This window comes from Sceloporus undulatus, chromosome 1, assembly GCF_019175285.1.
Source record: "Sceloporus undulatus isolate JIND9_A2432 ecotype Alabama chromosome 1, SceUnd_v1.1, whole genome shotgun sequence".
NCBI lineage: Eukaryota > Metazoa > Chordata > Lepidosauria > Squamata > Phrynosomatidae > Sceloporus > Sceloporus undulatus.
The window spans coordinates 206504558-206522887 of record NC_056522.1 but is presented as its reverse complement, the minus strand read 5'-3'; the positions used below and the strand labels follow the sequence as shown (position 1 = coordinate 206522887).

Here is an 18330-nt window from a genome sequence, read left to right as displayed (position 1 = left end):
GCCCAGGACTGTAAAAGCGATTACATTTATTATGCTAACAAAGTGTATGACTTGGGTGCCATTCATTAAGGGGTTTATTAGAGACCTTTGGCTGTCCAGATGTTTGGAGCCAGAATGTTCTCCCCCAGCAAGGCCAGTGCTGAGCCACTATGGAAGTTATATCCAAAACATCTGGAAAACTGAAGATCCCTCTTGACCTGACAGTTATAAAAGTTATAGCAGCCTTCCACAGCCTATTTTGGATTTCAACTCTCCTAAACCTTAACTACCAGACATGTTGGCTATGGCTGATGGGAGTTGCAGTTTAAAATGTCTGGAAGGCATCAACTTGCTGAAGACTTAATTGTGGTATGTTCTCTGAGTTAACATGCAAAGGAGTATGCTTGTTGCTTCTGATTTACGACGACCCTAAAGCAACCCTATCAAAAGGTTTTCTGGGGCTGAGTGTGTGACTTATCCAAGCTCACCTAGTAAGTTTTTATGGCAGACTGGGGACTTGCACCCTGATCTCGATTAATAGCTCAGCACTCAAACCACTAGACCACAGTAGCTCTCACAGTTAGTACCAGTAACCAAGATCTGTTGGATTTAAACCTGTCCATGACATGTTTTGTGTTGATCTTTTATGGCTAGGCAGAAACTTTTCAACTCTGAAAAAAAAAAAGCAGAATTCCAAGATAGAACATCTGATTTTATTGAGAAACTGAAACACCAACAATGGAGAAATACCAACTACTTCCAAAATGTCCATAATTTTCTTCTCAAGTTACATAGAAATATGTTTCGTTCAGAAATGTAATAGCAGCATTTATTCCATTTGAGCTGCAACTGAGATTAAAACATCACTTAAAAAGTTTTTCTTCACTCTGGAAGATAAGCATAGGTCAGTTTTTATACAATACAGAATAATTTGTCAATGTGAAAGTTCATGCGTGCCATTGACACTGCTTGGACTGCTTGTCTCACAACAAAAAAGCAGTAGTTTCTCTTTACATTTTTCATGCATGTTGCAGTACATGCTGTTGTGGGTACTGACATACTTATTAGGCTGTCAGGATATGTTTCTACACTTAGGGGGTAACAGCCACAAGTTGGAGAAGCCTGTTTTTTCTAATACTGCCCAAATAACTATAAAAATAAATTATTTATACCAACCATCTGACAAGAAATGAATTCAACAGAGTGTTCATGGGACATGACAGTAGTAGTCATATGCCAAAGTGTTTCAGTAAAAATGGTGATTGATACATCTCTAGACAATATTTAAAATTCTGCTGTTTGAAAACGGTAAATAAGATGGTCATTCTCTACTGTTATTATCCTGTAATACCAGCTTAAGAGTGAAAAAAGCAGGAAGAAAAAGCCTTCATAATTTTTCTTTATGAAAAGAAAATGCAAGCATTAAAAATGTTGAAGGGGCATGGAGTTGTTGGCATGAAGACAGTTTCTCAAATCTGTATTACAAGTTTTTTTAAAAAAAAATCAGAATTCTTTAAGTTGCATAATGAAAGTAGTACTCAAATATAATTCAAGTATTTGGTGTTCTCTTTTAAACAGGCTGTTGGTCTAAAGGAGTAAAGTAACCACACCCTCATAGACATCAATGAAGCAAGGCTCTATTAGTACTTTGGAGTTTGTGAAATCATGTGTTATTTTCCGGGAGTTAGAAACTAGTTACTTTTAAGAGCCATTTATGAAGGCAACACACTTATATTTGGGCAATAGGCCCTGCAAATACCGGCTTCATTGGGCCTAACAGTACAAGGACTGCAAGATACTTTTTTATTCTAACTCACTCACATGGGAACTAAGACTACAAACAGCAAAAACCATCCACTAATTTCTCAGTCCTTATGTACCAACAAGCCAAACTTCACAGTTGCTATTTTTGTATAAATAGAGAATTTCATTTTCAAAAGTGAATAGTCTCTACTAAAATATTTAAATAGCTGACCTCCCTCCTTTTAACTAGTGCATCATATGATACAAAACCATATTTAAAATGAAGAGAAGACAGAACAGACCCCACAAGATCTGATGTATCCACAGGCAAGGAAACTATATTTTGAAATCATTGTTCTTTCCAAAAACAAAACTGAGCATTTTATGTTTTTGAATTTTCCATGATTTAAAATAATTCCCTGAAGTGATTTGTATTCGTCAGCATTCAAAACATGAAACAACAATTCTCTTTGGGTAGAAGACAAACAGAACCATGTGATAACTGTAAAGACATCATTTGAAAATGTGCCTTTGCATGTCAGCAAAGAGCTTGACCACACTTTCTCTTTGGCTAGCTTCTAAGCACTTCCTCATTTCCATGACCCTCTTTTGTTGGATATCTCCGAGGGATAAAACGGTAGTACAACTGCTCATCCCGAAATTCAAATTCGTAAGCAATATGGTGGATGATGCCTCCTTTCACGAGTCTTTCTCCATACGCCACAGCTTCTCCACGGTCTAAGGCAAGCCCAACCTCAATGAGCCAATTCACCAGGTCACAGCCATAGAAGACCCCAGTCACCGTCTTTGTGCCACACCTGCATGTCAAAGGAAGGATTCACCCATATGTTCTGTAAATCTTGTACCACCACTGCTTGACGGGTGAAGGTAAAGAAAAGAAATAGAGGGAAAACAAGGAAAGACAGCATGATAGTTAAAAGTATGTTAAAAGCGGCCCCTATTAGCCATGTGTATATTAAAGATTTTTTTATAGCAAATTTGGATTACTGTCTTCCCCAACTCTGATTAAAAGATAAGTCTACTAAAGCTAGGACATGCACAAGATCAGACTTTGTTATGTAGATTAATACTAGTAATGCCAACAGTTAGCCATCGACTCAACGTTTATCATCATAGGCTTGTATTCAGGTTCCTGCCATCTGTGTAGAGCTTATGAAGGAATCTTTACTGTTCTCCTACTATTCTGGTCTCTCATCTCCCAGCCCAGGTCTGCTCTGGAGTAGTGGGGGAGATAGTAATGGCTGCAAAGGGAAGGAGAATCAAAAAAAATTGCCCCCCCCTGCCCTCTTTGTACCTCCAGAAATGTTTGGAGGGGAAAACCACTAATGTAATGTTCCTTCCACCCCTTTTTCTTATGAGTTAGAAAAGAAGCCGGATCTAACCTACAGAATTCAAAATCTCCATTACACAAGCAAACATATCTGGTTATGGCCTGGCTCTTGCAAAAATGGCAGAAAATATAATAAACTTATTCCTGAACTAAACATTTCAGAATGAAGGTGAGAGGTTGCACATGGAAAGCTATGTGTTACAGCGAAAATTTTGACTTAACCTTTTCCATGGAAAGGCATGCGTAGGGCTCTGAACTCTCAAACAAAAATGTGTAATTGTTATGTATCAAATCATTAATGAGGAAAAACACATACATTCAGCTCCCTGCTAGCATTCTGAGATGGAGCAATCCAAAGACAGCTTTATTGCCTCATCTGCTCTTTAGGTAAACCAGGACTTGTGGTACTAAAAGATATATTAAACATTAACCAATGAGTGCACAGGGATCTAGAGCATGGGCTGCTGGAAAGCAATTTCATGGAGCCCTCTTCCCCACTACAACAGCTATGGTTGTGCTCATGGTATACATTCCAAACATTCACTAGCACAATGGCTTCTTGGGCAATGTTCTCTTTCAAATAAAAGCTGGATGTAAATTCTACATCCCCTGTATCAAGAGTGCTAACTAGCTCTTCTGTGTTGCAGTGCTCCATGCAATACAAATGTACTAGCAGGCAGCAGCATGACACACGGTTGTGCTAGCTCTCCAGTGCCTGCAAGCTATCACTGCACATCTTTGATTGTGCCATGCTTATACCACACCTGGTATGGGATGACTGATTATAGTAAGGAGACTTAAAACATTACACTTACCATACATACAGTGTTGCTGTGTGCATTTTAGTGGCGTCTACAGAGGAATACTACACTAAGTATAATGTGCTGAGATGCATTTACCTTTTAATGCAATTATTATTTTGTTTTTAAAATTTAAAGAGAATATTCCCTACTACTGCCTGCTAATAGTAATGAAACTTGTGTATTCTTTCAAAATGTCATTAGTACACAAGACACTAAAGGCTGTTCAGACTGTCTCTGAAGGGGCGTCCTGCAGCCTTCATCTTTGCTAGATTGGGGCCGTGGCAACCGCACACCACAACCCCGATCTGGCCTTTCCAGGGTGCCATAGTGCCGGTGCTGCGGCTTTACACACTCCTTTGGTGCTGCGTTATGTGGACACAGCACCAGAGGAGCGCTGTGATGTCATGCGCTGTATGGAGTCAGAGCATGCATCCTGCCCGGCTCCCCCCGGCTGGCATTAATGGTCAGTCATCACAGCCCCTAAAATTGCAATTCTATCTACATTTACCTGGATGTAAGCTCTACTGAATACAGTGGGACTCACTTCTGAGTAGGGACATATAGGATTGCACTGTAAAACTGGTATTTGGGAAATACCAGTTTCTGCTGGGACTGTGAGGAAAAAAATGCACTAATGTGTGACAGCAGACGTACTAAGCAGACATTTGCCTAAGACAACAAGTGTTTCTGTTTCTCTAAATTCTATCTAATTGAAAACAAGTACGTATTCTAGATTTAAAGCAAGCCATTCACTACAGGTTGCACAAGACAGCAAGCAATCATGACACTTGTCAGCATTTTAATTGAAACAAGAAGGAACAGTGATTCTCGATTAATGAAAGGCACAAACAGAATGCTGAAACAGGAAACAGAAAAGTTCTGATGCGGGGAATTGAACAGAGAAGAAGAAAACATTAGAACAGCATAATATTAAGAAAGGGGTCAAAAGAATGCATACATTTTATCATCGTGTGTAAATAACAGAACTCACAATGAGCATATTCAGAACAAAAAATGTTTACCAAAAACATATGCAAAACAAGTGTTTGAGAATTTAAACAATTCTTACTTCTTAAAAAAAAACACTGTCATTCAAGAAATGTGAAAAAAAAATCCAAATACTGTTTTAAACTGGGCAATCACATTTGTAATGGGTTACTATTCATTCCACAACCTTTTAATACCCAATCAAAAACAGTTTTTAACACTGTATCTGGGATATGACATTTTTTATCTGAAAACCCTACAACAAATACAAAATGATAATTTTAGAACTTCAAGCATGGAAAAGTTTGAGATCTGAAGGATGACAAAACATGGCACCAAGCAGCATCTTATAGAAGTAGCATTGCCAAGACACCCCAAACACTTCTTTTGGGAAATTACATCCATTTTTTCCATTTCATGTAACACTTCAAGTAAAAAGTCAGGTTAGATTCCTCCCACTGCAACTTTTGTTCATTAACAGCAGTAGGTGTTGCTTATTGTTTACATTCCTTCTGGCCTTTACTGAAAACTATAGGCAATGGTTTCAGCATATTACTATTTATCTTCATATATAAACACAAATGCATCTTGAAAAAAGTTTCCCATCATTTTTGTTTAATATCAAACATACCTTCAGTTTGGGAATAAATACCCACAAATCACGAGGTCATTCACATCTCTATTTAGCGTTATTTGCAGAAAAATTATTAGGACATCAATATGAATGCATAGTTACAGACAGTCCAACTATCAGAACAATTTCAATAAATCTTTGCAGGGATAAACAGCCCCACCTTCTGTCTTGGACAATGCTCCTTACACACGTATCTTTGTGATAATTAACAAATTGTTGGCATGTCATCCGGATTTCCTCAGGTACAGATGACTCCCTGCGTTCCACTGTTCTGCTACCCCAGAGAAATTCAAACCTAGTGATGGGAAAAAAACAATTTGAAACAAAATCATTGCAGCACTGATGGAATATATTGGGAAAACAGGGCAATCCTATTTTAAATTAGTTTTTTGTGGGGGTTTTGGGCTATGTGGCCATGTTCTAGATTTTCTTCCTGACGTTTCACCAGCATCTGTGGCTGGCATCTTCAGAGAAATTTTAAATATTTCTGTCACTTTTCCTACCCCTCCACCACATCATTTTGATATTTCTCTAACCCTCAGGGAAAGATTTTTAGGAAGTGTCGAAGGCAGCATGGAGAATGAGAGGAAGAGGGGGGAAATGAAGAAATGAATGAGGAGCCAGGAAAACCCCATTCAAAGAATATCAATTCTCTTTCTTTTACAGAAGGAATGTTAGGGTTCAAACCTATGAAGTCGAGTGAACACTTGAATATGCACATCTTGTATATCTTACATCCTCTTAAAGCTAATCGGGGGCAGCTCTATGGACTTTCACAAAACCAGTTCTCTCATGTAAGACAATACCCAATATATAAATGTCCTAGTGTGCAGTCCAAACAACTTCTGAGCTTGTGGAGAAATCCCATTTTATTTGAACTAAAAGCATTATTGAAGTTTTGGAGAAAAGCAATTATGTACATACACCCTACCAAAACAGCAGATGTGTTGCAGCTGACCGCTCACTGCAGAATATTGCATACATGCGTTTTAAACATGTATCGGCTAGCTTCTATGACAATCTATGACCAAGAATATAGTGTGCCTTTCTCCTAATTGTCAGCATTGGTTTGTATTTTTATTTCTTTTTTAAAAGAACACCACAACCACAAATCAGAGTTCTCTATTATGCCAATGAGAACCAGAGTGGTGCAGTGGTTTGAGCATTCAACTACTACTCTGGAGACCAGGGTTCATAGAATCAGAGAATAATAGAGTTGAAAGAGACCGCAAGGGCCATCCAGTCCAACCCTCTGCCATGCAGGAAATCTAAATCAAAGCATCCTCGACAGATGGCCATCCAGCTTCTGTTTAAAGACCTCTAAGGAAGGAGACTCCATTACACTCCAAGGGAGTGTGTTCCACTGTCGAACAGCTCTTACTGTCAGGGAGTTTTTCCTAATAGAAACCCTCTGGGTGACCTCGGACAAGTCACATTCTCTCAGCCTCAGAGGATGGCAATAGCAAACCTCTCTCTGAAGAAACTTGCCAAGAAACCCCTGTGATAGGTTTCCTTTAGGGTCACCATAAGTTGGAAACAACTTGAAGGCACACAACCACCACCATTATACCAGCACGAACAGAGCAACTCATCTAGGATTTTAAACTGGTAAACATTCACATCCTGGCACTCTGTAATGCTTTTCTCTTATACCTTTTTTTACATTTACTTTTGTGTAACTTCTTCACCAGGACATCTCTTGTTATTTTTGCCAAGAAAATCCCATGATAAGTTTGCCTTAGAGTTGCCATAAGTGAGAAATAACTGAAGGCACACAAACAACCACAACTGCTTTGTCAGGACATCTCTATTGACTTTAAAAGTAAACTGTTGATTGCACCAGGCTGCTGCAGCCAGTCTCTGATAAGAGAAATGCACTGGCTTCTCTTATCTGCAAAGACAGCGATGAGCTGTAGTGAGCAGACACGTACACATCCCAGCACTTGGAACTTTGTATGCAAGTTCTTTGTACACTAGACACAGGTGCCAACATCATAATATATCTGTTATTAATACAGATAATTCAATGGTAAGTAATCTCTACGATATACATATGACCACCAATACCTATGTATCTTAATTATACTAACAGTTACGTGAACACCACCAGAATGTGTTAACACTGTTGCTTTTGCTTATTAACTGATAATACAATACCAATCCCTACATACTGGGAGAAAAAAATTGTGGATACAGTACATTAGACAGTTTGAGAAGCACTGGAATAGATGACAGCTTGATGAGGAAGCATACTGGCAGGATTTAATTTTAAGATGGCTACCAATAACATATATAGATATTTATGTTGAAAATTACCTCCTCTTGAATGGAAGAATAATTAAATGTTTATCTAGGCCAAAAATTCCAAAAGAAATGAATCCCTGAAAAAAAGGGGAAAAAATCAATTGTATAGAAATATCTCAAAAATTATTTGGTGTCAGTCATGAAAAATTACAATGTTCTAACTAATTCTAATGCAAAGATTAAAACAATCTTAGTTTTAATAACTTTTTTGAAACATTATGATTTAAATATATACAAACTGGAAAAAATGATTAAAAGACACAATGAGAGATAAAACCTACCAATGGGAAATGTGGTAAGCATACACTCTTTCTGCTATCTCAGAATGAAACAGGAAACCTCTCATCCAAAATATTTTACAAGCCCTTAAGACTAGTAAAACAAGGGTGAGAACTGTGTGGCCCTCCTGATGCTGAACTTCAACTTTCAGCAGTTCTAGTTAGCATACTCAATGGTGAGGAACACTGAGAGCTTCTGTTCAACAGCTTCTAGAGGGCCACACGATTCTCACCCCTGAAGTATACTTATATATCTTTTAAAAATCTTGCATGGTTCCCAGTATAATCTTATCTAATGTAAAGGTAACAAATGCATAATTCAGATTAGCAGAGATGAACGTATTGCAATAAAAGGCAAAGCATCAGAACCAATTGGAATTAATAAAGCATTTTAAAGGATAACAATCAAAAGATCTACAAGTCTGTTAATAGTAGAGAAATAAAAGTAATGATGTAAGTATGTTATGTTTACTACAACTACATTAACAGTTGCTAATGAAGAATTTGTATCTATTGATAGAAGATTCTCTCCCTTAAAGACAAGTACAGATGTCCCCCAGACTAGTATAGCAACAAAATGCCTTGTGCAGTTTGTCAGTATACAGTTTCAATAATCTGAAAATGAGTGATTTTTGCATAGCATTTATCAAATTCAATATAAGCAATGAAGAAAACTGTCAGTCCTACCCCACCTTGCAAACACATCCCAATCTTTGTACACATTTTTAAACAGTTTCAATGGGACATACACTAAAATAAGTTAGGATACCCCCACAGCATTAAAAATTCAACATAAATAACTACCTGACCAAAATTAAATACAGCACAAAAGAACTGCAATTCGACATAAAGTCTTCCAGGTTCTTGATTGAACAACCACCACAAACAGCTGGCTAGATTCTGTGAAAAAACACATACACATACATACACTCATTAATATATAATATATATGTAATATAATATAATATAATATAATATAATATAATATATTGTATGTTATTGCTAACTTTGGCCCGAAACAGACTGACATTTTAAGCAAGTTTCCGCATGGTGTTTAGATGGGGGCGTGGCGTTTAGATGATGCATACCTCCAATTTGCACTGAAGCTGTGCCCGGGATACCTAAGACAGCCCAAATTAGGCCCAGGAAGGAGCAAATCTTTTCCATTCCTTGCTGTGGTTCATTTGGGATTGCAGCAGGGGCCAGACTGGGGCTGCACATGCATGGCTGCTGTGGTGGTGGCACCCTTTTGGGGTGCTCTGTTTTGCCCCTTTGTAACTTTCATAGTAACCTGGTTTGAGACTTGCAATGAGATAAATTTACTTAACAAAAACAACAACAGAAAATTCCTTTTAATAGAGGCTGCAGGTTCAGTCATTTGTCTCCAGGTTAACAGGTTAGTATTAGTAAAGCTAAGTATTTAGTGACATTTATAACTTACAGTTAGCACATTTAGGTGCATCTTACATAGGAACAATCCTATAAGCTCTCTTACTACCTTGTAAAATCTTTTCATGCAAGCACGAAGACCACTGTAGTAGTCATCATTAGCCTCACCTCTGCATCTCAATAGATGGGTTAACATCATTATGCTGGTAATTTAGCTACCACTACATGCAAGGGATTTATGAAATTCCATTACATCAACAGAAAATTAGCTGAGTAAAATACACAAGAAGCTGTCTTATATGACTGCCCTGTCTAGCTCAACATCTTATATACCAGTGAAGGGCACTCTGTCTCCCTCCAAATCCTGCTATATTTCCAGCGGCCTTAGCCAGCTTAGCGTTTGGTGAGGAATGTTGGGAGCTGCAATTCAACAACATTTGGTCTGCACTCACAGACAGGCAGTGGCTTTCCAGCACATCATATGCAATTCTTCCTAGACCTACCTGGAGATAGGACCTTTCATGTGCGAATAATGAATTCTACCACTGACCTACAGTCTTTGTATGAGTAGGACTAGGGGTAAGTTACCTGTGTAAAACTGTTTAGATCTGAAAGGTGGGTGGTAATTAGCAATTAGAATAGGGTGGCAACGGTGTAAAATGTAACAGACCTATACTTGTTCTACTGCTTTAGAAACAATGACACTTTAGAAATGTTAATGTTGCAACAGCCACAGAGTAGTGCTGTAGAACTTTAGGGTGAGTGCGTAAGCAGTACATATATACACTGAGAAGTGCAGATTTTCCATCAGGACAATCCTTAAAGGAAGAACAGCCGATTTCACATACATAATAAATAGATTATAAATGTTGTAACAGTGCTGCACACCAATTTTACAATTATTTAGATGGCCTGCAAATCTTTGCACTGTAATTTTACTGATTAAAAACTATACAGACATATGTATGTGTATATATGTGTTTGTGTGTATATACATATACACACTGTTGCTGGAACTACCTGATTGCTTCTCTTGCCACCCATCCCATTCTCTAAATTAAATACTTACAGCAAAGAGGCCCACAATGAGTAACAGGCATAGCAACACATGTCTAGCCAGCTGTTTGTCTCCTGTTTGCAGAAGCTGTTCCTCCTGAACCAGTACACACCTCTCAGAACTGCATGGACTCACACATCGATTGGCTAGAAAACAAAGCAGCAAAATCCAGTGAAACAAAGATAGCATTTGCTTGTACTGTTCTGCTCAATAAACTGAAAACAATACACTAAATTATAGTAATACCATTACATTTTTTTCAAAAGCACTGAGGCAAACACTACAGTTTCCCCAGTTTTGAGCCATGGATTTCAAGTACAAAGATACTTCAGGAAGGGAAATCTGTGTTTCAACAGACAATTATTTTATCCTTGTATGGATGACTGTCTGAATTTTAAGTTTAATTCTTTTAACTGTTTTAATTAATTTTAATTTTAATTTGTAATTTTATTATTTTTTGAATTTTTAATTAAGTGTTATATTTTATGTTGGTGATGGGTTGGGGGACTGTGAAATTTTATGATTTATTGTATTATGTATTTTATTATCTTTTACTGTAACTCACCTCAATCTGGGAGAGGCAGGCTAATTATTATTATTATTATTATTATTATTATTATGACACAATGAAGGAAACCTCTGTTCTTGCTTCAATGCTCATCATGTTCTAACACTAGGAAAGTTTAGGACAGGATGGCATTAAAACAGTTCTCTAGAATAGGCTTTTAATCCTACCATTACACTTCCAGTGAGAACTGAAGAAGCATTTCTACATAAAACATCATATCTACCATCTTTTCAAAACTGAAGGCTTTTGATGCCTAATACCTGAAGGGAAGATAACAAAACACAGTAGATATTAAGTTTCTAGTATGCAAGAAATCAGCTCTCTAGGAACCATAAAGCTTAAGATTTTTTTTCTACCTATCACTAGGTGGCAGCAAAAACATTTTTTAAAATCACATAGGGTATCTGCCACAACAGGGTAGATAGCAGGAGGCCTATGTCTGGTTCGGGGGGGGGGGGGGAGAGCTCTCCTATGTATCTTTCTATGTGAGCTGGATCCCTGCATGATTTGATTCTAGTTCTAATAGAAGCCTTTGTGCATAGAGGTCTATTGGCTAGCTTTGCCTTTTGTAAATGTCCACGTTAAATAAATAGCCACCAGGAATCAAAACAAGGGAGCTGTACAAACCATGAGTAGGGCCAGAGATGTTGTCTTGCTGCCCACTTCTATATGTACATCAGGTGAATGCGACGATCAGGAGTGCCTGTTATCAGCTTTGGCTGATACGCCCTTTCCTGGAAGTAAAGGACCTAGAAACTGTTGTACATTCACTGGTAACTTCACGACTTGATTTCTGTAATGCGCTCTACATGGGGCTACCCTTGTGCCTAGTCTGGAAACTTCAACTAGTGCAAAATATGGCAGCCAGGCTGGTCGCCGGAAAAACTAGGAGTGACTGAATAACATCCATCTTAAAATCTCTTCACTGGCTGCCTATTAGTTTCCGGGCACAGTACAAGGTGTTGGTTATAACCTTTGAAGCCCCACATGGCTTAGGTCCAACCTATTTGAGGGATCGCCTGCTTCCATATAATCCGCCCCGCACGCTCAGGTCCTCTGGGAGGAATCTATTGCAGCCTTTAAAAACCAGACTAACTGCTACCTCCCAGAGGGCCTTCTCTGCAAATGCTCCCAAACTATGGAACGGTCTGCCAGACGAGATCCGTCAAATTGCCAGCTTAGACAGCTTTTAAAAAGCTGTCAAGACGGATCTCTTCTGGCAGGCCTTTCCTGAATAAAAGTGCCCGGCCACAGAATGACTGCCCCCCCACATCATGTATCAGCCCACCGCTCTGTCCTCATTGTATTTTTATTGTGTTTTTAATAGATGTTTTAATTGTAACATGATTAATCCTGTTTTAAGGGGGGGGAATTTGGGACATAAATTTGTAAATGTGGATTTTAACGTGTTGTAAGCCGCTTTGACTGTCTTGTCACAGAAAAGCGGATATAAATAAAAGCTTTATTATTTATTTATTTATTTACATGTCCCCCATCTGCAGCTTGAGAAAGAAGTTAACAAGTGGGAAGGGGAGATGACCGACTACAGGTTGGACTGAAGTTCAGTCTTCTTAATGAAAACATCTTTGGCAAAATTAAAATATTATCTGTATTATTTTTAGGTTATATTAAGTATCACAGCAGACTACAAAATCACCTTACCTGTCTCAATAGATAGAGAGAAGTTATCATGGGCATTAGTACTACATGTTGCCTCTCTTTCAGAACAGCATAACCCTCTATTCTCCTTTTGGCACGTGCAGCACTCTACAGGGGGAAAAGGAAATATTATAACTTTTTATAGCAGGTCTGAGACTAGACAAATTTCTTTAAAAAGAAAACGAATGACAGTGGCTGTATAATTCTACTACAGTAGATCTACCGTATATACTTGACTATAAGTCGACCTCACATACAAGTCAAGGGCAGGTTTTGGGGCCAAAATTATGGATTTTGCCATGACCCATGGATAAGTCAAGGGTAAAACTTGGAGGCTCCTTCAGTGTGTGTATGTGTGCGCACAGCAAGAGGGACTCTAATTGAGGCTTTTTGCTTCAGTGTTTCAACCTTGGTTTCACTCTTGACTCTTCAGACAGAGGTGGCCAATGCAGGCAGGAGGGGGACTCTGTTTAACAGCAATCAGTCACCCAAGACTCTTTCTCCTTGGCTCAAGAAAGAAAGAAACTCTCTCCTCAGTGCATGGGGAAATCTGAAAGAGATGCTTTCACATTACCATACAGACTCGTAAATACGTCAACGTGGAATTTTGGGGTCAATTTTTGGATATAAATTTTTGGACTTATAAACGAGTATGTACTGTACTTGTGATGGAGATACGGATAGGAAGTTTGATCATTTATGTATCCTCTACACATCTGTATTAGTAGTTCAAGCACTGATACATTCTCTGGTATATTACAGGAAATCCTCTCTCCTAATATGAGATAGCCAGCTAAGAAGCTCCTATATTTCGCCATTCTGTGCTGCATTTACTCTCATCCTAGCTCCTACTGCCAGTTCCATTCCCTACTTTCATCTGAGTGAATCTACTGTATTTCAGATGTAGGGAACAGATGAGCAAGGCAATGTAAGTATCGATGGTTACATATTAAGTGAGGAACACATATGAGCAGGATGAAACAAGCAGTAGCAGATGGCAAACAGAAGGAGCAGCCCTGGAAAACAATTTACACTACCTCTTTCTATGGAAGTGTCTATCACAGAATGGGAAGCACTGATTGAAGATCTACTTTGTTCACTGACTTCTCTTTCAGGTTCCTCTGTTTCTCTGTGTTGGGACTGCTGGTTCAATGCCTCATAGTTGGCTTCAACTCCTGATCTGTTCATACACATGAGTGATATCCCAGATATGAGTATGCTGATGGATACAACCACTGCTGTGGTAATCATCTGTACACATGGGAAGGAAAGAGTGCCAGAAATTAAAACTTTGTCATTTGAAACTACATGCAACTGATTGTCTGAAAAGGATATTTCTGCATACCTGTGATTGTAGAACAATGAATAAAACCAATTCTACTTTTGCTGCTGGCCACATTTATACATTTTACTCTATTTTGTTTGCTTTTATGGTAATATGTATTTTATTGCTTATTAAATGTTAACATACCTATATATTGTGAGTCACACTGAGGGCCCTGGTGGGCAAAAATTACAATTAGTTTATTAAATATATGTACACATTTAAAATCCTGCTGGATAGAAAGGACATACTATTACTTCTGAACAGTCTCACCAGTTCTCTTACATGTCACAGGACAGCTATACAAGGCAAAATAATGGACACGCCTGCAATCCTAGAGCAGTCCATGTCCCATTCTCATGTTAACTTGGCTTAGCTTTATTAAAACTTCCTACATTAACCAGCCTCTCATTTGTCCACAGAGATAAATCAAATGTGGTAGCTGATGTTAAACTCAACAATACACACAAGAATATCTCATACACCTAAACATTAAGAGGAACTTCCTGACAGTAAGGGCTGTTCGACAGTAGAACATACTCCCTTGGAGTGTAGTGGAGTCCCTTCCTTAGAGGTCTTTAAACAGAGGCTGGATAGCCATCTGTCCGGGATGCTTTGATTGAGAGTTCCTGCATGGCAGAGGATTGGATTGGATAGCCCTTGTGGTCTCTTCCAACTCCACAATTCTATGATTCTATGATCTCATCCCTTTTTTGTACCTAAATTCTAGCAAGTATAGAAAATATCAGAAAATTTATCAGGTTTGTGTTGGCACAAGGTCGAAGTAATGATCTCATTTCTTCAAAGATGTATTTAATACTTTTCTCATAACAGTGCAGACATAATATACAGGGGTATACAGAGAAATAGCAAAAAGGGTTCTAAAAACTATAAAAACAATAATAATATTCATACCTGATAATTTCCATAAAAAAATGCTGAATCAATATCATCAGTGTGTTTACCAGCTATTAGTAGGATACCAACAAGAACTGCTGGGATGCTACAATAAATAAGAGAAAAATAAATCACACAGACAATTAGTTTATCGCTTCATATACTTTTTCTTGATAAAGAAACTCTGCAAACTTACCCCCAGCCAGCTATAATGATAAATCCAACAGGGATTTTTATGGCTTCTCTTCTTTTTAAAAGCAGCAGAGAGAAAGATAAGAGACCTAATGAAACAAATGGACATATTTAGCTTACTTCTTTTCTAAACACAAGTCCCCTCCCAAAGCAAGAGATCTTTTCCTTCCACTCAAACAAGATCACTCAGGCCCGTTACAGACGGGCATAAAGTATGGACTGGGTCTGTATTAGGGTTAGAAAGGGGCGTCCCTTCTGGACGCCCCTAACCCTAATACGGACCGTGTCCGTACAAAATGGCGGCACTCGTTCCACACGGGGGGCGCCATCTTTACGTAGCGGACGCACTGCGTCCACACATCGCACGGCACATGATGCTGCGAGTGTGCCACTGGTGCCTTGTGGCGTCATATCTGCGCCGCAAAGAGAAGCACCATTTTGGCGCTTATTTGCAGTGCGGAGGAGTCGCACGGTTTGGCTGCTGTGGCTCCTCCAACCGGCAGCGGCGCGAGACCACCCATTTTGGGCGGTCTGTAACGTGCCACACTAAGCATCCTGGTGCTGTGAAGTAGTGATGTAAAATAGTGGGAAAGGAAGCAAAGGCAGGCAGCTGCCATATTCCAGATTTGTCCATCCAGCTCAGAGTTAGCCATACTAAACAATGGAATCTCTCTGGGATTTCAAATCTTCCTTGCCTTTCTAGATATGCCCATGATTAATTTAGGGTCCTTTTCCAAACTTTATATGCATTCTGTTACCAAACAGTGGTTCTATCCTTACTGCAGCAGCTCAGATTCCTGATATCTGCAACAAATCTAGCCAGATGACGCAGTCACAAAACCCAAGTCAATAAGGAAGCTAGCAGCACAGTGGCTAAGAGACATGGCTGTGACCAATGAAATCACTGGCTCCATCCTATCTCATTACAACCATGAAGTCACTAGCAGGCAGTATGCCAAATCTTTGACTTTAAATCCAACACCTCTATTTTTCTACTATCCAGCTTCTTCATAGATGGCAAATGTATATTAATTAATAATTACAAATGTACTGTAGTAAAATGGTAGCACAAGGCCATTCATCACCATCATGTGGATCATGAGGGTACTTAGACTAATCAGACATCAAATATATTTGTTTGATTAAAATTTCTGAACAAGAAAACTTTCCTAAATTCATATGAAAGTCAATATGCAAGAAACTAAGCATTTAATATTATACATTTTTATTTTGAAGCAAGAGTCAGATATTGTACATTTCTACTGACTCTGACTCCACTCAAAACAGTTCCCAGCTCTACAGTCCTGGTGACTAGGTTGCTTTAGACCAGCCACTTTCACAGCCTGAAGATCCAATCCTTATCACACTTGTCTTTCGTTACAAGGATACTGTAATTACTATGTTTCCAATATATAGAAACTGATATGAACACTGTAAATGCTGTATAAGACTACAAAATTAGTTAGACAAGAGTATACTGAGAATGAACAGACCATGGAAAAAATGACTTGACATAATAAGAAGGCTTCTGTGTAGGCAACAGACTCACCTAGTGCATGTGACATTATGGATATCTAAAAATTATTTTTAATTTTTAAAATAATACTTGTGTTTCACTTGTGCAGCATAAAATAATATATCTGTAACATTTTCAAGTGTTCAGAGTACACACAATCTAGCTGTAACACTCAAACAACCTTTAAACTCTATAGCCATTCTGCAATGGAAGAAAAGGACTGATGATGGGTCAAGGCCACCAAGGTGGAAAAATCTAAACCAAATGGGCAGATATGAAACTATGAATGGTGGACGTCCCAGTTCTATTTAAATCATTACTCTATATTATTTTATGCTACACAAGCGAAACACAAGTATTATTTTAAAAATTAAAAATAATTTTTGGACATCCATAATGCCACATGCACTAGATGAGTCTGTTGCATACACAGAGGGTTTCATATTATGTTAAGTAATTTTTCACATGGTCTACTCATTCTCACTATTACACTAGCACTCAGGTTTTATTGCATGCAAAAAAGAAAATTGCCATTTACTTTATGAATGCAAATGATTTTACACTTACCCGTCCACAAAAAAGCACTGTAAAGTGAACTGTACAGGAAGATGAACACAAGAATTTGTATAGGGATGCTTCTCTCCTCAATAGTGAAATTCCAGATTATCATTCCAATGCAGGCTACAAACTACAAAAGAGAAGATTCTATTTTTTAAATTTTATTTTAGCACCACTAGGCTTTTAATCTTAATTTTAAAAGATGTTTTTACCAATTTAATTTTACATTTTTAATTGATTGCATATACACTAATTTTTACATGAACTAAAGAAATGTTTCAAGGTAATGGAAGTGGGGAAAGCATTTTTAGACCTTAAGCATGTTCTTTAGGTCAGGGGTGGGAATTATGCAGCCCTCCAGACTTCAATGGATTTTAACTCTTTGCCAGCACAGAATGGCCAACACAGTGCAACCTCTGGATAGCAGACTTCAAGTTCTGGCTGGCACAGGCCACAGGAAGAAATGAGCCAAGTTGCCATCCAACATCATCTGAAGGGATACATGATTTCTCAACTTTTAGATGATGCAGTGCATGTGTTGGAACAGGCCTCATCTTAAAAATGCACACATCACTATCACCCCCTCCCCATTCCCCATGTGGGAGGAAAAAAATCTACCGTATATGCTCAACTATAAGTCGAAAAATGTATGCCCCAAAATGAACTCCAAGATCCTGGGTAGACTTATGGAAGGGTCAATGAGTTAAAGCTAATAAATTTTGTGAAAGAAGAAGTGCCCACCTTTCTCTGTAGCCTTGTAATGAAGCCCTGGCGCCGGCTCTCATTTCCTCCTCTCCTCCTCTCTCCCTCTTCTGTGTGTGTGTATGTGTGTCTGTTTCCCTCTCTGCTTTCCCGCGCAGCCAGACCTAACAAGCTGCTGCTAAGGAAAGGAACATGCCCTGGCTTGTACCCCGTTTTGCCTGGAAGCCCTGGAGGTGAAAGGTAGAGAGAGAGAAAGGTTTGTCCTCCATTTCTGCTAGCTATGAGCTTAGGAGTCCTAGGGGTGAATAGCAGAGAGAGAGAAAAGCCTGTCCTCCATTTCTGCTAGCTATGAGCTTAGGAGTCCTAGGGGTGAATAGCAGAGAGAGAGA

At 38.6% G+C, this 18330-nt stretch overlaps 1 protein-coding gene across 5 annotated transcripts in view; it reads right to left on the bottom strand.

Moving 5' to 3' along the window:
- Positions 1-674: 674 nt before the first annotated feature.
- The window catches only part of GPR155 (G protein-coupled receptor 155), a 47180-nt gene continuing 29524 nt past the window's right edge, over positions 675-18330 (bottom strand). For 3 of the 5 annotated variants that reach the window (XM_042444847.1, XM_042444846.1, XM_042444848.1), the window contains 10 exons: positions 17249-17369; positions 15170-15254; positions 14992-15079; positions 13790-14003; positions 12756-12860; positions 10538-10671; positions 8884-8979; positions 7814-7878; positions 5658-5792; positions 675-2540 (listed from right to left, as the gene is read on the bottom strand). In XM_042444847.1, coding sequence (XP_042300781.1) covers positions 2294-2540; positions 5658-5792; positions 7814-7878; positions 8884-8979; positions 10538-10671; positions 12756-12860; positions 13790-14003; positions 14992-15079; positions 15170-15254; positions 17249-17369 — 1290 coding nt within the window. In that variant the 3' untranslated portion in view covers positions 675-2293. Of the gene's footprint in view, positions 2597-5657; positions 5793-7813; positions 7879-8883; positions 8980-10537; positions 10672-12755; positions 12861-13789; positions 14004-14991; positions 15080-15169; positions 15255-17248; positions 17370-18330 lie in introns of all 5 variants that reach the window. The other 2 variants (XM_042444849.1, XM_042444850.1) reach the window with 2 other exon arrangements.